Raw genomic sequence first — 21,759 nt, 5'->3', positions numbered from 1 at the left:
ATATATATATATATATATATATATATATATATATATATATATATATACACATAATGGAATATTATGCAGCCATCAAAAGGAATGAAACCTTGCCATTTGCAACGATGTGGATGGAACTGCAGGCAGGGTATTATGCTGAGCGAAATAAGTCAAACAGAGAAAGACATGTATCATATGACCTCACTGATATGAGGAATTCTTAATCTCAGGAAACAAACTGAGGGTTGCTGGAATGGGGGGTGGGGTGGGAGGAATGGGGTGGCTGGGTGATAGACACTGGGGAGGGTATGTGCTATGGTGAGTGCTGTGAATTGTGCAAGACTGTTGAATCTCAGATCTATACCTCTGAAATAAATAATGCAATATATGTTAAGAAAAAAAGAAGAAGGTAGCGGGAGGGGAAGAATGAAGCGGGGGAAATCGGAGGGGTAGACGAACCATGAGAGACGATGGACTCTGAAAAACAAACTGAGGGTTCTAGAGGGGAGGGGGGTGGGAGGATGGGTTAGCCTGGTGATGGGTATTGAGGAGGGCACGTTCTGCATGGAGCACTGGGTGTTATGCACAAACAATGAATCATGGAACACTACATCTAAAACTAATGATGTATGGGGATTAACATAAGAATAAAAAAATAATAAATATAAAAAAAAAAAAAGAAATACCAGTTCAGGGGCGCCTGGGTGGCTCAGTCGTTAGGCGTCTGCCTTCGGCTCAGGTCATGATCCCGGGGTTCTGGGATCAAGCCCCGCATCGGGCTCCCTGTTCAGCGGGAAGCTTTCTTCTCCTTCTCCCTCTGCCACTCCCCCTGCTTGTGTTCCCTCTCTCGCTGTGACTCTCTGTCAAATAAATAAATAAAATCTTAAAAAAAAAAAAAAGAAAAAAAGAAATACCAGTTCACTTTTTGGATTCTACTAGCTCTCTTAAATAGCCTAAGAAAATTATTAACAGAACAAGTATAAGTGTCATGTACTACCTCAATAGGTTGATGACACTTGCATGGACAGTAGTCTTAATAAATTAATTCTACAGTGCCATACAATAGATGCGGATTGTATTTCTCTTTAGCACCTTTCAGCACTCAGACAGAATGGTTATTGCATACTTGAGTTTTAAAAACTTATTTATCAATCAGCAGCTATTTATATCCCTAGCACTCTGTTAGGCTGCCAGGAAGATAGTGATTCAGGGTCACAGTTTGGCTGATTATTGGTCTTTAAATAATAGTGAAATAATATTACGTTTGCATGTGTATCTATTTGATAATTGCATGTGCAACTTTTTCCACTTTGTTCAGTGAAGAATGGAAACATACGTGAGTTGTTTTTTTTTTTTTAAAGATTTTTTATTTATTTATTTGAGAGAGAGAATGAGATAGAGAGCATGAGAGGGGGGAGGGTCAGAGGGAGAAGCAGACTCCCTGCTGAGCAGGGAGCCCGACGCGGGACTCGATCCCGGGACTCCAGGATCATGACCTGAGCCGAAGGCAGTCGCTTAACCAACTGAGCCACCCAGGCGCCCCATACGTGAGTTTTAATCAGGGTCCTGACAGTGTTCACCCAAGTGATGGGAGATAATGGGAATCCAAGAATTTGAGAACTTGAAAGTATCTAAGATATAGGTTTAAATCAGTTATTTTATTTATTAGGGAAGTGAGACCCTGAAAAGTAAGTAACCTCCCCAAGGTCACACAGCTAATTACTAACAACTATTCTCTGTTTTCTAGTTTGATTTTAGTGTTTTGTATGGCAGAGGAAACTTCTAATAATAAGGAAGGAGCATTTATTGAACTAATGCTTATCATGAGAATTTTTAATAACGTGTTTTATTTTCAGATGTTCATAAACCATGTTTACAGTCAAGAAATACTTAATGCTCATATAGCCACCATTTAAATAAAGAAATAGAATGTTTGGCACCCCAAAAGTCCTAGTCCCCCATTCTACCACATCACCACCTCCTTCACTACCTTCTTTCTTAACTCCAGAGGTAACAGTATCCTGACCTTTATTGTAATTCTTTGTTTTTTATTTATATATATAGATGTACCCCTAAATGTTATAGTTTTGTCTAATTTTTGGACTGTTTAGAACCCAAACCATACTATGTATGCTCTCTTGTATATTGTCTTTCTTCACTATTATATCTTTAAGACTCATCCATGTTATTGTACATGCCTGTACTTAGCTCATTTTCATTGCTGTATAAAATCCCGTTATGTGGATATATTACTCTGTGTTCTATTATTGATAGACATTGGGGTTGTTTTCAGCTTTGGAGCTGCTGTGAATGTTCTTGTGCATAGAGCTTGATGCACATATGCAAGAGTTCCTCTCAGTATATACCTAGACATGAACCAGATGGGTCATGGCTTAAGCATAATTTCAGTTTTACTAGATTGAACCAAATTGTTATAAAGTGATTGTAACTATTTTACGTCCCCACCAGCACTGTATGGCTGTTGATCTTTCTAACATTTGGTAATGTCAGTGTTCTAAATTTTTTGCCCATCTGATGAATGTGTAGTAGCTTCTCATTTTGTTTTAATTTTTGTGTTTATTAATGTGGTTGAACATTTTTGTATATGTTTATTGGCCACTTAGATGTTCTCTTTATTGAATTGTGTATTAACATCTCTTAGCCATTTTTCTTGCAGCTTTTTGACTTTTTTCTTAGTGGTTTCTAGGAGTTCTTTATGAATTCTGGATCTGAGCCATTTGGCAGTTGTATATATTGTGAATATATTGTCTTTTCACTCTTTTTATACTGTGTCTTGGTAAATGGAATTTTAGATTTTAATGTTGAATTTCTCAGTTCTTTTTTTTCATGATTAGTGTTTTTTTGGTTACAACACTCATTCTTACCTCTCTCTCATATTCTCTTATGTTATCTTCTAAAAGTTTGTGGTTTTATCTTTTATGTTTGTATTTAATCTACCTGTAATTGATTTTTGTGTTTGGTGTGAGCTATGGGTCTGATTTCATTTTTTTCTCCCATATAGCTGCCTGGATTATTGCACATTTATTGTCCCAACACCACTCACTGAAGATGCCAGAATAAAACTCATTGCATTGGGTGCCCACCTGTGCACCTATGTGAGAATCGATGTCTAGGCTTTCACTTCTTTTCCGTTGTTTTATACATCTCTGTGCCGACTCCACACTGTTAATTAGTGTTGCTTTACACTGGGTCTAACTGGTAGAGCAAGTTCTTCTACTGGGTTCTTCCAGAATATCTTGGTACTTTTCCCCTTTGCATATAATTTCAGAATCAGCTTTACAAAATCACACAAAAAACCTTTTAAGATTTGTATTGAGATTACATTCACTCATAAGTCAAATTTTGAAAATTAGCATCTCTACAGGTTAGTTTTCCATCCTGTGAACATAGCGTATGTCTCCTTTTAGTTAGTTTGTTGCTGTGTTGCTCAATAAAATACAGACTGTAATTGAGACAGTGGTATATAGATATTTAAAATTCTACATATTTGGTTCAGTTATACACAAAAAGTCAAATAATTAGTTATAAATATGCCCAGGTCTTAGAAGTTCTGATACTCTGCAAGCCATAATTTCTTACTACTTAGGTATCCTGTTCTTTGTATTGTTCAGAGGAACATAGCAACCTGTTGTTAACCTACTTTTTTTAATGTCTGTCTGCACGGTTGTAAAGTCAATTAAACATTACTGGTAAGTCCCACACATGAAGAGGTATAGGAAGATGAGAAAATATGTAGAAAGCATTAGGTAGATAATCATGCAAGTTCATGCAAAAAATGAAAATTTTTTCTTTTAAAAGAAGAAGAAGGTAGCGGGAGGGGAAGAATGAAGCGGGGGAAATCGGAGGGGTAGACGAACCATGAGAGACGATGGACTCTGAAAAACAAACAGGGTTCTAGAGGGGAGGGGGGTGGGAGGATGGGTTAGCCTGGTGGTGGGTATTGAGGAGGGCACATTCTGCCTGGAGCACTGGGTGTTATGCACAAACAATGAATCATGGAACACTTCATCTAAAACTAATGATGTAATGTATAGGGATTAACATAAGAATAAAAAAAAAGAAAAACAAAACAAAACAAAAAAGTGATTTTCAAAAATGCTTACAAATTATTGGTCTATCTTTTGTTTATATAGTATTGTGTGGGAATGTTTTAAAGCTCTAAAGATATGGATACAAGATCTAATTATTTTGCTGATGATGGCACTTTTTAATTTTTTTTACTTTTATTATTTTTTTATTGTTATGTTAATCCCCATACATTACATCATTAGTTTTAGGTGTAGTGTTCCATGATTCATTGTTTGTGCATAACACCCAGTGCTCCATGCAGAACGTGCCCTCCTCAATACCCATCACCAGGCTAACCCATCCTCCCACCCCCCTCCCCTCTAGAACCCTCAGTTTGTTTTTCAGAGTCCATCGTCTCTCATGGTTCGTCTACCCCTCCGATTTCCCCCCTTCATTCTTCCCCTCCTGCTATCTTCTTCTTCTTTTTTTTTTCTTAACATATATTACATTATTTGTTTCAGAGGTACAGATCTGAGATTCAACAGTCTTGCACAATTCACAGCGCTTACAGAGCACATACCCTCCCCAGTGTCTATCACCCAGCCACCCCATCCCTCCCACCCCACCCCCCACTCCAGCAACCCTCAGTTTGTTCCCTGAGATTAAGAATTCCTCCTATCAGTGAGGTCTTATGATACACGTCTTTCTCTGATTGACTTATTTCGCTCAGCATAACACCCTCCAGTTCCATCCACGTCGTTGCAAATGGCAAGATCTCATTCCTTTTGATGGCTGCATAATATTCCATTGTATATATATATATATATATATATATTTATATATATATATATATACCACATCTTCTTTATCCATTCATCTGTCGATGGACAGATGATGGCACTTTTTAATGATGCTCAGATCACATACTTCAAAGGTGAAAGAGCAAAAACCTAGTATTTTCCTTGTCTATAAATAATAAATTGAGTGAAAATATTTCTTTCTTTTTTTTTTTTTTACAGGCTTCTAACTAGGAATATTTTATTTACCTGGCAAAGTGGCTTATACTTTTCTGGTATTCAGTAAAACCTCTTTCTTTTTCTTCTTCTTTCTTCTGTTTCTAAGACTACTTTTTCTCTACCTATTGTAAAAGTTGACTTCTGGCTCTGGCCTAAATTCCATCTCATTCCACACCCTTGGCCAGGCTGTTCATCTGGCTGTATAGCAGTAAATCGGAGAGCTTCACACCTGTTCATTAGATTGTGAAGAAAGCATTGTGAATCACCACCACCACTCTCCAGATTCACATCAGCAGCCTCAGTGCAACCACCCTCCTCACCCTCTTGGCCTGTAGGGACTGCTTACACATTGCTAAACACTTCATAGAGACTAGCTCCTTAAAGCACAGTCATCCCCTGAAGTTGTTAATGTTTTAGGCTCTGAGAGTTCAAGAAACTTTTTGGAGGTCATACAGCTATTATGTAGATTTAAATTTAGGTGTGTCTAACTCCTCATCTCATGCTTTTAGTTGTGCCTTCGGCCTCCCAATTCATACACACTATTTTAATTCAAAGTTACAGAAGAAGCAAATGTTTTTAATCAATAAAATGCACAATTTAACTCAGTAAATTTTAAAATAAAAGTCTTAGGTGGCAAACAAACTTATGAAGTAATAGTATAATATGTGCTTTATTTCACACCTAGGCTAATTTATGATTCATTTTTCTATAGCCATTTACCAAGCTGTGATGGCTTTTGAAACAGACAGAACTGCTAATTGTTAAATGAAGTTTATCTTTGGTGAAAAATGTTTGACTAGCAAGGCATTCTAAAATTGATTATTATTTAGGTAAGACTAGTTCATTCGTCAGTTTCTCATTTCCTGAATAAGTTTCTGATTTAAATTTCTTGATAAAGGATATAAACTGATAGAAAGCTAATATGAAAGAATGCATATCTGTAAGCGTATTTAAGTTGGGCATTTTGAGTTTCAGTGGATATTACAAAAGTTAGTTTCTGTAGCACTTGTTCAACAGAGACTTGTCTTTAGTAACTGCTGTTGGAAAAAATAGGAATTGGGACAGCAGAAAGTAATGCAAAGACTTGTAATCTACAGTGATTTTCTTTTTTGGCATTGTTGCATGGCATAAAGTTTTGTTAATTTACCAAAATCACTTTAAGGTTATTATCGCCAATGATCTTAAGGAATTTTTGTTTTCATGCCTTCATTAATTCTATTTTTAAAAGAGGAGGCTTAGAAATTCAAACAAAATTTTGTTTTATTTAATTATGAGAGATTATTACATTTCAGTATTACTTTAAACTTTAGGATAATTCTGTGAATTAAAAAATTTTTGAAAAATAGTCACACCTAAGAACAAGGAGATCTAAAGATTACTTCCAATTCTGTGATTCCATGAATCTTTGTGTTTGTACTTTGCTTCTGGATATATTTCCATACTCACAGTTCTCAGTGACTTCAGATATGGCTAAATTGGGAGGTTAGTGAAAGACAGTGGTAGATTAAATATTTTTATTAACAAGATAAAACAGTGATCAAGATATTTGGCTAAATATTTCACTCAGAATTTTAATTTTGTATCATTTAGAGTTGCTTAAAATTGAAATTTGTAAGTGCTTAATTTTTAGGCTTATCAATTGCATATTTGCATTTTTTAGAAAGTTTTTGTATTTTGAAGCATTAACACATAACTTTATTTCTCATTTTGATGTATAACAAAGTGCTAAATTTTAAACCAAATCTATTCTACAAGTGTGGTGGGTTTTTTTGTTTTGAAAATTTTGGAAATAGGTTTTCCCATAGAAGTTCTGTTGTAAAATGACGTTTCTCAGGCCAACTCAGAAAAAAAATAAACTTGAACAATCAAGTATTTAGGAAGTAGCACTAATATTACCATTTTATCTATAGCTAATGCCCATTTCAATTTTATTTTCATCAAATTTTCTGAGTTTTAACATTAGTCCTGGAATTTGATGAGCACTGAGTGTTATACACGACTGATGAATTATTGAACACTACATCTGAGACTAATGATGTACTATATATTGGCTAATTGAATTTAAAAAAAAGAAAGAATTTTGCAGGCTTCAGAGTGTGGCAGGGTTGGAGCAAGGCATGGATGCTGTTATTTATGAGTAACTTTCATACTTGTGTAGGAGAAGACCCTTTCTTTTATATCATTATTTTAAAACCATGTTCAGAAGAACCCTAAAATTCTTGAGGGGTGCCTCAGTTTTGCTTTCCACAAGAATAGCTTTGTTTTTATTTGTTTCATGTGTTGAGGTTTGCCTAACCTTTAATTATTAGCTTGGTGATAGAGTTCTGCTCTTTGAATAAGACTTTATAGATTCGTGTGTCTGCTTTTCCATACCTGATTTTAGAACCTTGAGTTAGTTACTTCACCCTCTGAGCTTTCGTTTTGTCCTCAGTACAATGGAGATCATAACAGTACTTACTTCATAGGGTCCCTGTGAGTATTAAAAGTGACAATACGTGTGCATTATCTGGAAGGGCATTTAGTGTCCAGTAAGTGCGTGAAAGTTTGAACATAAGTGGCTAAGTCTGTGTTAGAACTGGCAACTGTCTGATGCCAAAGTTAGACTCTTACCACTATTAAATCACACTGTTGAATTAAACTGAGGGAATGAAAGGAATGAAGGGGATTGAAAGATTGAAGCGAGGAGAAAAGATTTAGTGCCTCTCTTTCAGAGGTTCGCTCGCAGGCTCAGATGATGAATCTTGCTTCTGGAAGGTCATAGAAGAAAGGCTGCTGAAGAAAGGAGGGTTTTTATGTGTGTCTTCCAGTGGTGAAGACTTCAGGATGCTACTGAAAGGGAGTTTATTTCAGCCTATTCTAGACTAGAGTTGTTTCAGGAAACAACTGTAAAGTAGATTGCTTTTCCTAGAAACCTGTAACAAGGAGGCTGATCAAGTGATTAGAAAGTCTTGTGATTCTTAATAACTGAGAAGCACAATAGTTTTATATAGTAACGAAACCTGGCTTAAAATAGCCCGAGTACAGATAACAAGTAATTGCAATCAAATTATAAAAATAAAACATTTGTGGGACCTGGAGGTATGTATTAAAATTTTAATTTTGAGGTCTCTTTTTAGTTTATTTTGTTTGACAAAAGAATTGACTAATTTATGTTACAGTAAATTATTTAAAAATGCTTATGTTATATTATGCAGACAAGCCATGGCATCTTCTTGCCTTGGATATTTACTTATTTTGTGGCCCTAAATGCCATTACTAAACCACTGTACATACATGCTATGTCACCCAGATTTTTAATGGCATGTCACTTGTGACAAAAACAGCTAAAGATACGCTAGGAAGGAGACATTTGAAAAAGCCCCTTTTAAAGGCATCTAACAGCGATCATCATCATCAGGCTATTACCTGGTATTCTTGTATGTTAAAGATATATTTAAGATTTAATGGAAAAGAAGAAAGGAAGGCCTTATAACAAAAGTTTCCAGGAATTCAAATTTTAGCCAATTCAGAGAATCATTTGAATCTGATGCTAAATCTAGAAATAAGACCTGGAAGAGTTGGCTGTTTCTAAAATGGGAGTTCTCTTATAGACTCACAATTCATACCAGTAGAATTCTAAACCAACCACTGATTTTCCTGTTCCTAAAGAAGTTACATCAAGAGCAGTCAAACAAACCCAAAGAGAACCAGCTTCCAAAGAGATCAAAATTACTGAAGCATTCTTTGAGTCATCATGACTTCTAATATTTGGAAATTAAGTTTCTATATAATAATTATATGTCCATATTATAACAGTTACATGATATTTTAATTATGTTATGATATATAATTATAGTTAATTATATTACATATAATCTTAGGATTGATTGCTAAAATGTTTTAACACCATCAGGTCCATCTATATGATTTTTATAGGTGAGAAGGAACTGAGAAGTGAAAGGACTTGATTGAGATTAATTGATTAGCTATTGTCAGGTTTGATATAATAACCCTGGTCTTTCAATAGAGCCTCATACTTTAGTCAGATATTAATTTTTTCTTTTATTAGAATGGTTATTTTTGCCTTGGATTTTCCTGAACTTTTAAGACAAGGCACTTTCTTTTTTTTTTTTTAAATGTTTTATTTATTTATTCATGAGAGTCAGAGAGAGAGAGAGAGAGAGGCAGAGGCAGAGGGAGAAGCAGGCTCCCCGCCTAGCAGGGAGCCCAATGCGGGACTCCATCCCAGGACCCTGGGATCATGACCTGAGCCGAAGGCAGACGCTTAACCATCTGAGCCACCCAGGCGCCCCTAGACAAGGCACTTTCTGACAAATTATTTATTATGATGCTTGTGGCTTCTCAAGAAGATGGATCAACAGGATTTCTTTTTGTTCTTGCTCATTTACTCACCGAATCAGCAGTGATGAAGGTGATACAGCACAAAAACATAATAGAAGATTGCATTAACATGCTCTAATAACATGTATGTTGATAATATGACAGGTCTTAGTTATTTACGCCTTTAGTATATCTGGTTACTGAATAAATCCTGGAGAGATGATTTGTGAAGGACATTCTGAAGTCTTCTAACATTTGGTAAATTTCAAAGTTTTGAGATTTCATACAGCCTTGTGGGCCACAGTAAGAAGTAAAACTCCTCACTGAAGTATCAAACTTTTTTTATTTTTTAAATATTATTTTATTTTGTCTTTTTAAAAACTTCTTTTTTAAAAATCAAATTTGTTCCGGGGAGCCTGGGTGGCACCATCAGTTAAGCCTCTGACTCTTGTTTTCAGCTCATATCGTGATCTCAGTATTGTGAGATCGGGCCCTGAGTTTTAGTTGTAATCAGATATTTATTATCAATTCCTCCAGTGATGGACTTGAGTGCTGAAAGCAGTAGCTTGTTGTACTCTGTTTTCTAGTTGACCTGATGCCATATCAAAGCTGTTAGTAATTACAGTTAATCAACATTATGAATTATTCCTACAGTTATGTAATTGTAGGCTTTCTTTTTATCATTACACGTTTCTGAACCATTTTCCTCCATCTCTTTCCCTCCCTGCAACTATTTTCCGTCTTTTACATTGGTAGAAATGCAGAATAATTTTAATATGATTATTTCTAAAACATTATTAAATATGCTTTAAAGGATGTTTTCCAAACCTAAATACATTCTGTAGTAAATCTTTTATGATGCCTGCTTTGCTCTTCTCCCTTCCTCTCTCTCCCATCCTCCCCCTTTCCCCCCCTTCCTCCTTCTGAGGATAGCAAGGATACAAGTTGTAGGGAATTCTTTAAACAAAATGCATTCAGAGTAGAAGAAGCATATTTCTCATCATGGGGGGACTGCATAAGAAACAAAGGAAGAGGGGCACCTGGGTGGCTGAGTCGGTTAAGTGTCTGCCTTCGGCTCAGGTCATGATCCCAGGGTCCTGGGATCGAGTCCCACATCGGGCTCCCTGCTCAGTGGGGAACCTGCTTCTCCTTCTGCCTGCCGCTTCCCCTGCTTGTGTTCTCTCTCTCTCTCTCTGACAAATAAATAAATAAAATCTTAAAAAAAAAAAAGAAAAGAAAGGAAGAAGGGGACTGAGGGATAAGGTTCCATGGATGGGAGAGTTTTAATGCTTTAAAGGAATGAGAGACTCATGGAACTTCAGAGATATTAGAAAATGAGAGAGAACACCTGATTTTATTAAGTTGCTATGTGTTAAGACTTAGACACCACTACTTCATTCCACTTGCTTACGTATTTATGAATAAAAACTGAAATTCTCATCTACCCACACATTTTTAACTGTGATACTATAAAGACTGTGGACTAGGAATATGGCTTTATGAGTGTAAGATTACTTGAGTTTCATTTAATTAAAATAGGAATCAAAAGGCCAGAATGTTGACATTTGATTTTCTTTTGCCTTTCTCATGTCCAACTCGGTGCCATTTAGCAGGTCTCAATCACTTGCCCCCATGCAGACATACACCTGTCAGTTTATATTAAGAAATGATGGAAGACTAAACCATTAAAAAACAAACAAACAAGAAAACCAACTGTCAATTCTCCAAAGTGATTAAATTCTTTTCACTTCCACTGCAGTGTCTGAGGGTTTCCTTTGCTCCATATTCTCTCCATTTGGTGGTGATAGTCTTTTTGATTTTAACTGTTCTAGGGAGTGTGAAATGTTATCTCATTGTGATTTTAATTTGCATTCAGTCATGTTAAGCACTCTTATATGTGCCTATTTGCCTTTCTTATATTTTCTTTTGTGAGGTGTCTTTTCATGTTTGTGCCCGCTGGGAAGGGGTTATTAGTCTTTTTACTTATGATGTGTAGGAATTTGCATGTATTCTGCATATATTTTCAATGTCAGATATATGTATAATTGTCCTCTTTGACTAACAGTAACAATAACCGAAGGATATTATGTATGGAAGATATTGACACATTTAATACATTTTTTTTAAGATTTATTTATTTTATTTTATTTTATTTTATTTTATTTATTTTTTTTTAAGATTTTATTTTTTATTTTTCGACAGAGACAGCGAGAGAGGGAACACAAGCAGGGCGAGTGGGAGAGGAAGAAGCAGGCTTCCCGCTAACAGGGTGCCGGACGTGGGGCTCGATTCCAGGACCCTGGGATCATGACCTGAGCCGAAGGCAGACGCTTAATGACTGAGCCACCCAGGCGCCCCAAGATTTATTTATTTTAGAGAGAGAGAGAGATAGTGTGAGTGGGGTGGGAGGGAGGGGCAGAAGGCGGGGGAGAGAGAGAATCTCAAGCAGACTCCCTGCTGAGTGTGGAGCCTGACATGGGGCTCAATCTCATGATCCTGAGATCATGACCTGAGCCGAAATCAAGAGCTGGACGCTTACCCGACTGAGCCATTGAGCATGCCCCAGTACATTTAATACTTCTAAACTGGCAATTTTGGAAGGGAATTAGCAGTTAAAACACAGACTTTATAACTTTAAATTTAAAACAAAAATTACATCCTGTTATTCCGTTTCAGGTGCAGTTAAAAACGAGCATTTCTAGCCAGTATGTAATTCGGACGCAACCAACTAACAGGTGCCTTTCTACACTGGAATGTGCAGCCGCAGCTCTTTCCATTTTGGAGAAAAATAACTACATACAAGAGGTATGTCTTTGGAAAGTTACATAGTTTTTTAAAGTAAGCAGTTTGGTTAGATTTTATCTAGAAAATTTAGAAATGCATAGCTTGTAAAATTTGCAGCTCAGGTGTCAAATTGAATGTATCTGTGATAGAAATTTGTGTGCATTTATAACCTTCTTCCCCCCTCTGGTGTTTTTCTGTGTCAGTTTAGCATCCAGATTGCATTATTTAAATATTCATTCTAAGCTGTGCAAACAGCATTTGTAATAAGCTAAATTGCTTTTAAGTAGCACGACATTAAATACAGGGTTTTTTGGTTAGATTTTTCTTTTATTATTTTGTATTTCCCTTTTAGCATTTTGTGTTTTCTTGTACACAGCTTTTTTCTTTTTAATTAAAAGAATATTTTACAGCAACTTTTTTTTTTTTTTTTTTTTGCATTGGTGGTTTTATTTGAGAAGGTGTATACCAACTTTCTGTTTATCTTAGTCACCACTTGGCTTGGAGTATAAAAAAGATAATTTTTTGAGGAAAAAACGCCTGCAGAATATGAAAAGGTTATAACCTGCAATCATCATTTTATTTAATTTCCATGAAAGCCTGGTGATTTCATATATAATTAATAATCATGAGTAAAGAATAGTGTTCATTGAGTTCACAAACTTCTCAGTCTTTTGGAACATGTAGGAAACTTTGCACTTAAGGCAAAAGAAAAAAGAACAGCAAAATAAGACTTAAATTGTTAAGAGTTTTTTAATCACTGAAGATTTTTGATAAATAAAACTCAAGAAGAACAGTCAGAGGATAATGAGCGTAATAACCAAATGGGGTTTTATAACTCCTCTTTCTGACACACATACACACACATACACAGTTCTCATTCCTGCCTTTTTTTTTTTTTAAAGATTTTATTTATTTATTTGAGAGAGAGAGACACAGCGAGAGAGGGAACACAAGCAGGGGGAGTGGGAGAGGGAGAAGCAGGCTTCCCACAGAGCAGGGAGCCCGATGTGGGGCTCGATCCCAGGACCCCGGGACCATGACCCGAGCCGAAGGCAGACACTTAACAACTGAGCCACCCAGGCGCCCCTCATTCCTGCCTTCTTTCTGTCTCTCATTATATGCTGTGGGTACTATGATAAGAGGATGCCGTAGCCATGAAGGAAATTTCAGTAATGGACAAAAGCTCAGGTCAGAGTAACTGGATTGGTTACCAAGAAAAAGAACCAAAGACGTCCAGAGCAGGGAGAGTTAAAGAATGCCAGAAGCAAGCCTTGAATTGCCTTTACCCTCTCCCCCTACCCTAAGCTATGGGAAATGTCAGAGTTGGAGGCTTTTCTTCTTTTGAAAGAAGTAGGCTTTCATGAGTAGGCTTTTTTGTGTGTGTATCTGTGTAAGTAAACTTCGTTTTGGGTCTAGGCAATTTCTCTTTCTCTGTTCTCTCTCCTTTGAGAAAGAAAAAAATTTCTTGAGGGACCATACATCTTTCTCCCAAATGACCAGACAGTGTTTTCTGACTTTTCTCCCTCTGCTCTAACCTTATCACCTGTTACCATGTATCTAGCTGTCAACATAGCACTTTATATACCCCTGTACTTGTTTTTCTATTTTGTTTATATGTTCTTGGGCAAAAGTAATATACGCTTTTTAGGCATCTTAAAAGAAAGATGAAACTGAGCGCTATTATTTAAACTTGCTTTCTATACAGTCTCTGTATTTTCCTTTTCGTTGATTTAAAACTCAATGATCAGCTGACATCAGACCAAGGACCCATTAAAAGCTCAAATCTTGAGGGAAAAATGTAATATTCTTTGGCTGTGGATTTGAAACTTTATTTCCTTTCCTTCTTTGGGGTTCTGAAAAGAATCGTCTATGGACCTACATCTCTTATTTCTACATTGGAATAGGATCTTTACTTCAATTCTGAACAGAAGCTTTAACGTTGGTAGTGGTGGTGATTTAATAATGTCGTTGTAATACAATAGGGCTAGGGGTTTTGATCATTTTTGTACTACTGCTTCCAATGATCCTACTGCTCCTTCCTTCCAGTTTCATAAGATCCGTGATTCTGGTATTAGTTAATGTACCATTCCAGCAGGAAGCTTATCGTATGCTCTGAGTATAATATCCAACAACAGGCAAAGTTCAAGATACAGAATGGCAACAGGATCCATCCTGTCTTCAGCTTTTGTTACTGTTGTCTGTGGGTCAAATGGCACACGAAATCCCAAAGTAATAGTGAGGTCCTACAGTTCTCTTTCTGTTTGCTTTGATCACCAGGAGTAGTCATACTTCAGTGGCCAGGAGATGAAAAAATGTGTTTGACAATGTGTGATTTGGGAGGTGCTGATAAGATTCTTGGCTGGAGCATGAGCAGAAGAAATGCATAATGGAACATCCCAAGTTGCTTATTATTATAGCTGGCAGAAAAAAGTTAGCTTTCTCAGTGGGGGAATCCCAAGTCCAGCCTGTTCGAATTTAGCTACAATTTAAAAAAATATATCAGTTCATTCCCTTGAGAAATACAATTACCGTCTGTTCTGAATGTAGGTGTTTTCTCTCTTTCCTGAGGAGGAAAGCTATGACATACATGTTTCCCCCAGTAACCCTTTATTAGGGGCCTCCTAATGAAATGGTAAGGCAATGGGGCAGAGTAGTAATTTTTCATCTGGCTTTATTCTATCCTGGTAGGTAGGGCTCCTCAAAATAAAGAACTTGGCATGGAATAGCCTTCTTAGTCTGCTGATTCATCCTTGTCCTTTATGAAAAAAGCTAAAAGCTAGCAGCTTTTCAAACACTCACAGTAGCTCAGGGTGAGCTTTGAAGCAGGTTTGAATTAAACCCCGTCACTTATCATCCATCATTTTTTGCCCGTGAGCAATTCATATAATCTCCTTGTGCATGTTTACTTATCTATAATGTACCAAAAATAGTTACCTCTTAGTACTATTGTGAGAATTGAGTGGAATAATGTGTGTTAATTGCCTGACACCAGGAACTCAAGGAGAATTAATCCCCTTGTTCTTCCTTGTCTCCCCAATTCTTGCCAATAAATTCACAACAGTTTTTAACTGAAGATTGGTGATTTTCATTCAGCTATTGTAATATTTACCAGGGCTTTTCACACCTTGGAAGTCTTTTTTTTTTTTTAAAGATTTTATTTATTTGACAGAGAGAGACACAGCGAGAGAGGGAACACAAGCAGGGAGAGTGGGAGAGGGAGAAGCAGGCTCCCCGCAGAGCAGGGAGCCTGATGTGGGACTCGATCCCAGGACCCTGAGATCATGACCTGAGCCGAAGGCAGTCGCTCAACCGACTGAGCCACCCAGGCGCCCACACCTTGGAAGTCTTGAACTTAGGGATCTTTTTTTGTAATAGAACCTTTTCTACTTAGGAGGTTTATCTTATGAGCCTGTATAGGTAGATGGGGTAAAGCTTTGTGCACAGCCAAAGTGCCTTAGCTCTCTGCTCGACAACAGTAGCTGGTCAGTAAGGGTCCCTTGAGAACTGTCACTTTATACCTGCAGACAAAGGATTTACAAAACACTGATTCCCCCCCAAATAAACTTTTAGAAATGAACTTATTTTGAAAGTGGAAGATTTTGGATTTTCATTGTTCCTCTGAACCAGTCTGTTTCTCCTGTAGCTTCACATTGCCTCAAATATGATGTTGTTAGTTTATACAGAAGCATTGTCATTTATTATCACGTGGTGCGCTTATCCCCTTAGTGTAACCTAATAATGACCCTTTAAGGCTGACATTATTTCCCTCAGAAAATGGCAGGGAGAAGTTACATGACTTACCTGGGAACACGTAGCTAGTAATGATCACACCCGTCAAGATAGGCTAGCTGCGGCTGCGAAATCAGAATGGCGTAACACGGCAGAGGTTTATGTGCCTGTCACATTGGCTGTGCTGTGGGATCGCCGGGGCTGGGCTGGCGTGGGGCTGGGTGTGGTTGTGCTTGCTGCAGTCACTTAGGGGCCCAGGCTGGTGGAGGCACCGTCTAAATATGTCATTCTCCCTCCATCAAGGAAGGCATAAAGGGAGGTGGTGAGTCATACATTCCTTTAAAGCTTCTGTCCAGAGGTGACACACAGTATTCATGCTCACATTTCATTAACCAAAGCAAGTGATATGGCCGACCTAATTTCAAAGATGGAGGACTGGCGTGCTTGGAACAGCCCTACTGAGTACCACAGAGATGGGGTGGGGATCTAATCTAGATCTGTCTCCACAACTCACTCTCTTAATTACCTCAGGAAACTGATAGAATCTTATTTTCAGGAGGTAAACGTTGGAGGCCCTTACCAATAGGAATATTAGTATTCTGTCCGTCAAGAATCTAATAAATGTCGTACACAGCAACGGAAACTTCCATTGTCTCAGTCTATATGTCGTCCTAGGTATGTTTTCTAGGGATGATGTTTCAGGATCCAGTCAGTCTGTGTTGACTCTGTAAAGAAATACATAGTTATTTCCACATTCCCTCTCTTATTTGAAGAAGTTAAAAGAAATCATGATAGCATATATAAGGGACTTTCTACGATAATGGTGTGCAGAGTTTTTCCGAGAAGTTTGTCTCTTTCCCATTGGTGTGTGTTAGGGATTACATTTGGTTACATATAACAGAGCGGTCACTGCAGTGGCTGAACAGGGTATATACTGGCTTTTTCTCCTGGATGTAAGAAATGCTGAGGTGAGCAGCCCAGGGCTAGGGATCTCTTCTGTCTTTCTGTCCATCATCAGATGTATTTGACTTTAATCTTCATGTTGATTGCATTGTAGTCACGTGATGGTTGTCCCACCTCTAACAGTCCTATTCCAGGCAAGAAGAAAGTGCAGAAGCCTCTGCCTCCTGCGTCTGTCCCATTGTAAAGAGTATCTCTGGAAGCCCCCACAAGAACCTCCACATATATATCGTTATATGGACCATGTCGGTAGCCAGTTAACAATCCTAGCTGGATACACTGCCACCTAGAACAACATTTTGGATTTTTTTTAATAAGGAAGAAAAGAATAAATACGGAGAAGGAAATGCTGGTGACAGTGTCTAAGAGTTTGGTGTCAGACTAGAGCTTATGTTAAGCTCTGCTGACACTCATGTTGTGTATGAGGGAGAATACATTTTCACATAGACGTTGTGAAATTTTGGTCGTTAAATCTGTCAGTTTTTTCCTTTGTTCCTTTTATTTCTAAAAAACAGTTTGCTTACTCAAGTTGGCGATTGTTATTTGAGAGATTTAGATCAGGGGTCTCAGGCCCAAGGAAAGAATCTGACTCAAAATATGTTTTAAACATGTGACAGAGTGGGAATTTTTTTTTTTTTAATTTTTGAACTTGAAAAACTTCAGGTCGGGCATGTGCTCTAGTTGTGTTTTAACCTCCACCGTTCTTTGTTATCATATGGGTCTACCCACTGTACATGTTTATGTTCTATGACTGGCCCTGTAAGTATTTGGATTTAGACAGGCACATATATAGTTAGAATTATTTCAAATGCACCCAAACCGGGATATCTAACTTGTATGTGGTCCCTGGACCAATGTGAGAGAATTAGTAAACAGCTTACCCATTGCCGCCATCATCTGATTGTTCTCAGGCAGCAGGAAACGTGCATCATTCTGTGATTGAAACGGAATTAAGGGCACCTAGGTGGCTCAGTTGGTTGATTCTGGCTCAGGTCATGATCTCAGGGTCATGGGCTCGAGCCCCACGTCGGGCTCCCTGCTCACTGGGGAGTCTGCTTCTCCCTCTCTCTCTCTGTTCCTCCCCAACTTGTGTTCTCCTCTTTCTCTCTCTCAAATAAATAAATAAATAAAATCTTAAAAAAAAAAAGAAACTGAATTAACTAATTTGTATCTAAAGGTCTCTTTTACTCTGTTACACATTAAATTATTATAATGCAACAGTTTTTTGAGGTGTTTGAATATGTTAATGTGTAAAACTAAATTTGGACTTTATCATCTCTATGGAAAATTAGCTACTTGTGTCTTTTTACTGGAATTCCTTAGCACTATGTAAGGTATGAATTAAAAGAAATTTATATTTAGAAATCATCACATATTTAGTAGAGTGTCTATTACTTTTCATAGTTAAAAGGCAATAATAGTAAAAAGAAACGTAATAATCCCTGTTTCTGAAGAGAAAGCTAGATACAATATGATTTGTTACACTATTTTAGTATCTTTTTTTATCTTCACAGACTTTGCTTCGTCCTCTTCAAGCTTTATGCTCTTTCCAGCTTCAGCATGGTGCTCAAATTCGCCTCAGCAAGGAACACCTTCTGAAAAATGGATTATATCCTAAGCCAATGCCAAAGAACAAACGCAAACTCAGGAGAATGGAACTGTTAATGAACAGTGTTAAAATTTAGTACAGTTGTTTTGTGGTGCTAGTTATTTTGTCTTCTGCTGGCAAGACCAGGTTGAGTTTTCAGAAAATTCAAATCTGTGGGTTTTTGACTGCTAAAGAGTGAGAGTTGCATACTAAACTTGCCCAGAAGAAGGAAGTAAACCAAATAGCCATAAAAAAGCAAACAAACACAAAAATTTCACTGACTCCGTTAAAAGCAAGGTTTCATAGTGTGTTTGTTTTAAAAAATGTGCCTCTAATACATTTTTTCAGATCCATTGTTTGAAATGTGATTAATTGTTGAGTGAGGTTAGAAGTTCTTTTTTTATAAAATAGAAAGAAATTATTGTACCTGATTGCGGCAGTATTGTTTTCATTAATGTGTATACATAGTTAGGTGTAGACCTTTAATTGAGGGCACTTACATCAATAACCAATCTTGAACATAAACTTTATAGTTTGTAATAAGTAACAAAAATAATGATCATCAAGTAGTTTAGATTGAGTTAATTTATTTCATAGGATACTATAACAATATGGAAACTAAATATATTCTTTAGGGACTAAATTTGAACTCAGCTTTATGATTTAAGTGTTTTATTAATTGCCCGAATTTTTTGGTATTAAGGTATAATTGGAATATAAGATTATATTAGTTTCAGGTGTACACCATAATGATTCAGTCTTTATATACATTGCAAAATAATCATCACATGATCAGTCTAGTTAACATCCCTCACCATACATATTTACAAAATATTTTTCTTGTAATGAGAACTTTTAAGATATACTTTCTTAGCAACTTTCCAATATGCAATATTTGCAGTTTTGCAGAATTATGAACTATAGTCACCATGTTTTATATTACATCACATGACTTATTTATGTTAGTTTGTTTATTTTAGTAGTTTGTTCCTTTTGACCCCATTCACCCATTTGCCCACCATTCACCCTCTGCCTCCAGCAACCACCAGTCTATACTCTGTATCTATGAGCTTCTTTGTTTTTTGTTGTTTTTAAAGATTCTGCATAAAAATGATATCAAATGATATTTATCTTTCTCTTTGTGACTTATTTCACTGAGCGTTAAGCCTTCCAGGTTCATCCATGTTGTCACAAATGGCAAGATCTCATTCTTTTTTTTATGGCTGAATAATAATCCAGTGTGTGTGTGTGTATACACCACATTTTCTTTATTCATCCACTGATGGCTGTTTAGGTTATTTCCATATCTTGGCTATTGTAAATAATGCTGCACTGAGCTTAGAGGTGCATCCTTTCAAGTTAGTCTTTTTGTTTTCTTTGGCTAAATACCCAGAGATGGAATTACTAGCTCATATGATAGTTCTATTTTTTACTTTTTGGGGAACCTCCATACTGTTTTCCACAGTGGCTGCACTACTTTGCATTCCCTCCCACAGTGCATGAGGGTTCCCTTTTCTCCACATCTTCCGTGTCAGCCCTTGTTATTTCTTGTCTTTTTTGACACTTAGCCATTCTGACAAGTATGAGGTGATATCTCTTTGTGGTTTTGATTTGTATTTCCCTGATGATGAGTGATAGTGATCATCTTCTCATGCACCTGTTGGCCATCTGGATGTCTTTAGAAAAATGTCTATTCAGATCCTCTGCATGTTTTGGGGTTTTTTTTGCCCATTTTTTAAATCAAATTGTGTTTTTTTTTCTATTGAATTATATGAGTTCCTTGTATATTTTTGTTATTAACCCCTTATCTGATATCTGCTTTGCAAATATTTTCTCCCATTCCATAGGTTGCCTTTTCATTTGTTGATGGTTTCCTTTGTTGTGCAGAAGCTTTTTAGTTTGATGTAGTCCTACTTGTTTATTTTTACTTTTGTTGCTTGTGCTTTTGGTGTCTGATTAAAAAAAATCATTGCTAAGATTGAGGTCAAGGAACTTACCACCTTTGTTTTTTGTCTAGTTTTATGGGTTTTACATCTTATATTCAAGTTTTTAATCTATTTTGAATTAATTTTTGTGTGTGGTATAAAATAGTGGTCCGGGGCGCCTGGGTGGCTCAGTTGGTTAAGCGACTGCCTTCGGCTCAGGTCATGATCCTGGAGTCCCTGGATCGAGTCCCGCATCGGGCTCCCTGCTCAGCAGGGAGTCTGCTTCTCCCTCTGACCCTCCTCCCTCTCATGCTCTCTGTCTCTCATTCTCTCTCTCTCACATAAATAAATAAAATCTTTAAAAAAAATAAAAAAATAAATAAAATAAAATAAAATAAAATAGTGGTCCAGTTTCATTCTCTTGCTTGCGACTGTAGCTTTTCCCAACATCATTTATTGAAGAGACTGTCCATTCCCCAGTGTATATTCTTGGTTCCTTTGTCATAAATCATAAATCAATTGATCATGCATGTGTGTGTTTATTTTGGGGTCCTGGTGTGTTCCATGGGTATATTTATGTGTTTTCATGCCAATACCATACTGTCTTTGTAACTATAACTTTGCAATGTGCTTTGAAATCAGGGAGTGTGATGGCTCCCTCTTTGTTTTTCTTTCTCGAGTTTGCTTTGGCTCTTTGGGGTCTTTTATGGCTCCTTATAAATTGCAGGATTGTTTGTTCTTTATCTATGAAAAATGCCATTGGAATATTGATATGGATTGCACTGAATCTGAAGATTGTTTGGGTAGTAGTCCAAATTTTGAAAGAGGTGCATGTAATTTTGACACAGCATGCATTTTTATTTGTAAGCACTCTGGGTAAGTTTAGATTTTTCAGTATTCATCTAATAGGTTTATTGACTGTGATAAACTAGTCGTTTTTGAAGTTTTCACATAGAAATAATTGAAATAGAATATAATACAACTGTAATCTCAAGAACATATTTTTATAACTAGGGCTATTTAAATCTCTTTTGGTGGCAAAATCTTTCAGAGATTAAATTTCCCCCACCCTCTTGGGAAAATATTTACGAACATCTTATATAGTATTAGAGACATGTATGTAATATATATTTATATCTAACTTAAATCTACTGCAGTTGCATTCACATATTGGCAAGAAGAGGGGATTTTGTTTTGTTATTTATTTATGACTTCTGAGTGTTCTGTATCCAGTGTTAAGTTGTAAGGAAAAGCTAAACTTGTGATTTAAAAGTAAGCTTGTTATATATACGTGTGTATGTGTGATACGTGAATGGTTATTTCTGACTGTTTTCATACTTTTTTTAATTTTTGACCTGGATTAGACTCTTCTTAAAAGCTTTAATCGTAGTCATAATTAGAATGCTCATGAATGTTTGGGGAAACTATG

The 21,759-nt window shown here is 36.7% G+C and overlaps 1 protein-coding gene across 2 annotated transcripts in view; it reads left to right on the top strand.

Annotated features, from left to right (window-relative positions):
• Window positions 1-19,510, top strand: part of DTWD2 (DTW domain containing 2) — a 106,638-nt gene extending 87,128 nt beyond the window's left edge. For both annotated transcript variants that reach the window (XM_035013967.1, XM_035013966.1), the window contains exons 5-6: window positions 12,021-12,149; window positions 18,332-19,510. In XM_035013967.1, coding sequence (XP_034869858.1) covers window positions 12,021-12,149; window positions 18,332-18,502 — 300 coding nt within the window. In that variant the 3' untranslated portion in view covers window positions 18,503-19,510. The remainder of the gene's footprint in view (window positions 1-12,020; window positions 12,150-18,331) is intronic.
• The last annotated feature ends 2,249 nt before the right edge of the window (window positions 19,511-21,759 follow it).

The sequence above is a fragment of the Mirounga leonina genome, unplaced genomic scaffold (genome assembly GCF_011800145.1).
Source record: "Mirounga leonina isolate KUSES-001 unplaced genomic scaffold, KU_Mleo_1.0 Mir_168, whole genome shotgun sequence".
In the NCBI taxonomy this organism is placed as follows: domain Eukaryota; kingdom Metazoa; phylum Chordata; class Mammalia; order Carnivora; family Phocidae; genus Mirounga; species Mirounga leonina.
This window is presented reverse-complemented; position numbering and strand designations above follow the sequence as displayed.